The sequence below is a fragment of the Bison bison genome, unplaced genomic scaffold (genome assembly GCF_000754665.1).
Source record: "Bison bison bison isolate TAMUID 2011002044 unplaced genomic scaffold, Bison_UMD1.0 scf7180017864063, whole genome shotgun sequence".
NCBI lineage: Eukaryota > Metazoa > Chordata > Mammalia > Artiodactyla > Bovidae > Bison > Bison bison.
Window position 1 is genome coordinate 7,886,653 of NW_011494635.1, and position 4,077 is coordinate 7,890,729.

The 4,077-nt window shown below is 38.0% G+C and overlaps 1 protein-coding gene across 1 annotated transcript in view; it reads left to right on the top strand.

The window, feature by feature from the left end:
• Positions 1-3,308, top strand: part of IDI1 (isopentenyl-diphosphate delta isomerase 1) — a 7,378-nt gene extending 4,070 nt beyond the window's left edge. Inside the window, exons 4-7 of the mRNA XM_010836620.1 lie at positions 5-107; positions 248-340; positions 784-914; positions 1,868-3,308. Of these exons, the coding sequence (XP_010834922.1) occupies positions 5-107; positions 248-340; positions 784-914; positions 1,868-2,185 (645 nt within the window). The 3' untranslated portion in view covers positions 2,186-3,308. The remainder of the gene's footprint in view (positions 1-4; positions 108-247; positions 341-783; positions 915-1,867) is intronic.
• Positions 3,309-4,077: the final 769 nt, after the last annotated feature.

The following is a 4,077-nucleotide window of genomic DNA, read 5'->3' on the forward strand; positions in this document are numbered from 1 at the left end:
GCAGGTGCAGCTCATGGCGGAGATGTGCATCCTCGTCGACGAGAACGACCGGAGGATCGGGGCAGAGACCAAGAAGAACTGCCACCTGAACGAGAACATCGAGAGAGGTGCCCGCGAGGGCGGCGGGCGGCGGGCCGGGGTCCTCGGGCGCAGGGAGGGCGGGAATACCACGTCGCCCCCTCCGGCCGCCCGAGCCCTTGCGAGCCCCAGACAGAGACTCAGGGCATCGCATCTCTCTCGCCGTCAGGGCTGTTGCACCGAGCTTTCAGTGTCTTCTTGTTTAACACCGAGAACAAGCTGCTGCTGCAGCAGAGGTCTGACGCTAAGATTACCTTCCCAGGCAAGTGCTCACCCTTTGTGTGTTGTTGGCAGCTGTACGTGCTTTGATTTGATTTGTCACGTGTCTCGGCTATCTCTGGTAGCCGAGATCAGAAAATTCTAGTCAGTTGCTGAGTTTTATTTTCTTCACACGAGAAGCTTGTACGGTGGATGCAACCTAATAAAGCAGCAGTAAAGGATAAGAGCTGCTGGGTATGTATAGATGTGTCTGTGATCATTTGTGTCTTATACACAAGACCGTTTAACCGTTTGGGTTAAAGCATTCATAAAAATGTACATCTGCCTGTGTCTTTCACAAAATGGTCGCTGGTAGCCCGTTATAACAGATTTTAAATTCTCCAGAATCATTTTATTTTTGTTACTTTTTAAACTTAGTTTTCTTAATCTTCCTATTTTTCAGAAGAAGTTTATCTCTGTATATTTATAAACATTAACATGTTCCAGGGTGTTTTACTAATACTTGCTGTAGTCACCCATTAAGCAACCCAAGTGAGCTGGAAGAAAATGATGCTATTGGAGTAAGAAGAGCAGCACAGAGGCGGTTAAAGGCCGAACTCGGAATTCCCATGGAAGAGGTAACCCACCATACCAGCTGAAATGTATTTAGAATACATTAAAACAATTTTAGTAAAACTTTAAATTCAAGTGTAGCTCTCTGCTTTGTATCACTTGGTTATTTTCAGGCCCCAAAAAAGCCCATTAAATAAGTTAAATTTTGACTTCATAATACTTGTAGATATTTAACTCTACCACAATGGGTTGATCTATTAACCGGTATGTAAAGTTGACTGTTTTATAATTGACCAAAGATGAATATTTTCTTGTAAACTACAGACCGGATTGGGTGAATTGAAATTATCCTCTTGTTCCTGGAATTGTCCCCTTTCAATAAGACCTGAATAAATAAAAGTATCTCTCTTATCTAGTTAAAATGGGAATTTTTTTTCCTGCTATAAATTAAGATGCGAGGGGGAATGTCACACTTCTAGTTTGCGTGACTCTCCTATTTTCTTTAATACACATTTTTCAATAAATCTTCTATTTTTTGGTCCTTTGGGAAAAATTTCAGCCTTGAAACTATTTAGTACTATTTCAAGTATACATGTTTTCCTGGGTTGGGAAGATCCCCTGGAGAAGGGATAGGCTACACACTCCAGTATTCTTGGGCTTCCCTGGTCGCTCAGCTCTTAAAGAATCTGCTTGCAATGAGGGAGACCTGGGTTCAATCTCTGGGTTGAGAAGATCCCTTGGAGAAGGGAACAGCTAACCACTCCAGTATTCTGATCTGGAGAATTCAGTGGATTGTATAGTAGTCCATGGGGTCGCAAAGAGTTGGACAGGACTGAGAGACTTTCACTTTCACAGTATATATACTTTATGTATTCCGTGTAGTAATAGGAAATTGATGTTTCAAAAATTATCATTCTAAAACTAGTTCTGTGTTCAAGGTATTACTGAAATGTAGTAGGTTGATTTAGATTATTTTTTTGTTGATGTTTTGGAGGTTTTTCTTTTTTTTTTACCCTAGGTTCCTCCAGAGGAAATTAATTATCTAACACGAATTCACTACAAGGCTCAATCTGATAGTATCTGGGGAGAACATGAAATTGACTACATTTTGTTGGTAAAGAAGAATGTGACCTTGAATCCAGACCCCAATGAGATTAAAAGCTATTGCTACGTAACAAAGGAAGAATTAGAAGAACTTCTAGGAAAGGCGGCCCATGGTGAAATTAAGATAACCCCATGGTTTCAAATTATTGCAGATACTTTTCTCTTTAAGTGGTGGGATAACTTAAATCGTTTGAATCTGTTTGTTGACCATGAGAAAATACACAGGATGTAAAAGTGGAGATGAATGGTTACTAAAGTACTGAAGAATTTCTATAGTTAGTAAACTTAAAATGAACTTTAAAAAAATCTGGTTCCCCACTGGAACTATCCTTGGAAATACTGATACTTTACAACCAGAATTTGTATAGAAAAGAATTCTTGATTTTATGTCATACACCCCATATATATGTGCAATTTATAAAAAAAAATTTGAGAGATTATACAAAGAGCAAAATAAACTTAACCTGTCTAAACAGATGGTTATGACACATTTAAACAAACACGTGGTGTTCATTTTTTATATATTGTGATAAACATTTTCAGAAGACTTGTATACACTTTACTCTCTTCCAGGTGCTTGACATATCTTTTAACTTTTATCATGGTCCAGAAAAATGTGCAATGGAAGCTATTTGCTTATCTACTTCAAAACATTGCAGTTTAACTTTCCATGTTAAGAGATAAAATATAGTAGAGCAGTTCAAGGAATTAAATGACATGATTTTTGTCATTGAAAGTTAATTTTGTGGTTTAATCATTCTGGAAGTATTTTTGATACTTAAAAGTCTAACATTGATTTTGGTAGGGACATTGGCTAGGTGAAGTTATTTAAATAGTCCATGCCAATTAGTAAAGTCTGGTTTTCAGAATTACTAGGAACACAGACTATTTGTAAAATGGAACTTGGGTCAGTTGAGTCATACTCAACAACAGGCTCTTTTAACTGGCACTGCAGTTTAGGCTGGATAATTCTTTTTGAAGGTTCATCCTTTGCCTTGTATGGCAGCATCCTTAGGTTCTACCCAAAAAATGCCTTTGGCACCCCTCCCCCCATGGCAGCCCCAGTGACACCATATGCTAAATGTCTTCTGGAGGACTTGTCTGCAGTCAGGCCATGTCATAGGAAAATTAACAAAAACAGGTTAATATTCATGTTAAATAGATTTGGGTTATGGAATATGTATGATTATTTGAACTGTACCTTGACTAATAGTACTTTTTTAAACTCTTGCCATGGATTTTTCACATTTGAGACCTTAAGACTGCTTTATTATCCTTGAATGCTATTAATTTCAGGCAAAACTGTGGCAAATGTTAACTTTACCTAACAATAAAAATAAAGATAAATTACCACATTTTGATACTGTTTATTTGTTACAACTTCAATACAGTAATAGGTGAAAAGTCCTGTGGTAGCTTAAGCATGGTAAATGCATTCACAATGCGTTTATATTATTTCTAGTTCTTTAGCTTACAAAAAACTTGGTAACTACAATGGCTACTGCTTGCTGTGTGGGCAGTGGTATCTTATATTTAGATTCTGGACAAAGCACTGACAACAGGTACAGAACAAGGTACCATCTATTAAACTTTATTGATATTCCTATTTTGTTCATGCATTGTTTTTTCTGTCTCCATCTTCCTGTATCTTCTTCAACAGCTTTAAAGCAGCTGTTTTATAGTCTTTGTCTAGTAAGTCTGCCATCTGGTCTTCCTGAAGGATGGTTTCCTAGTTTTTTTCCTTTAATGGACCACATTTTCCACACTATTTTTGTACGGGAATTCTTAGTTGTGGATATCTGTGCCTTCTGAGGTCTTCAGGTCTCAGTTCTTTTTCAAAATGTGTTTTTTTTTTTTTTGTCAACATGTTGACCTACTAAATTCCTGAGCGGGCAGTGCTTTTTGAAGTCATAATTCTTAAATCTCTAGCTCTCAAAAGGGTAAAAAAGGAAAAAATGCAGGGGAAAAAGAAATAAGCACTGGCCCTTCAAATTCCACTGGCAGGTATCCATCTGTTTACAGGTATCCATCAGAAGCAGCAACTGCCAATCAAAAATCCCAGTATTTGGAGGACAAGGCCCTTTAAGGGCTCAATCTGATGCCAACAGGCAGCTCCAGAAACAC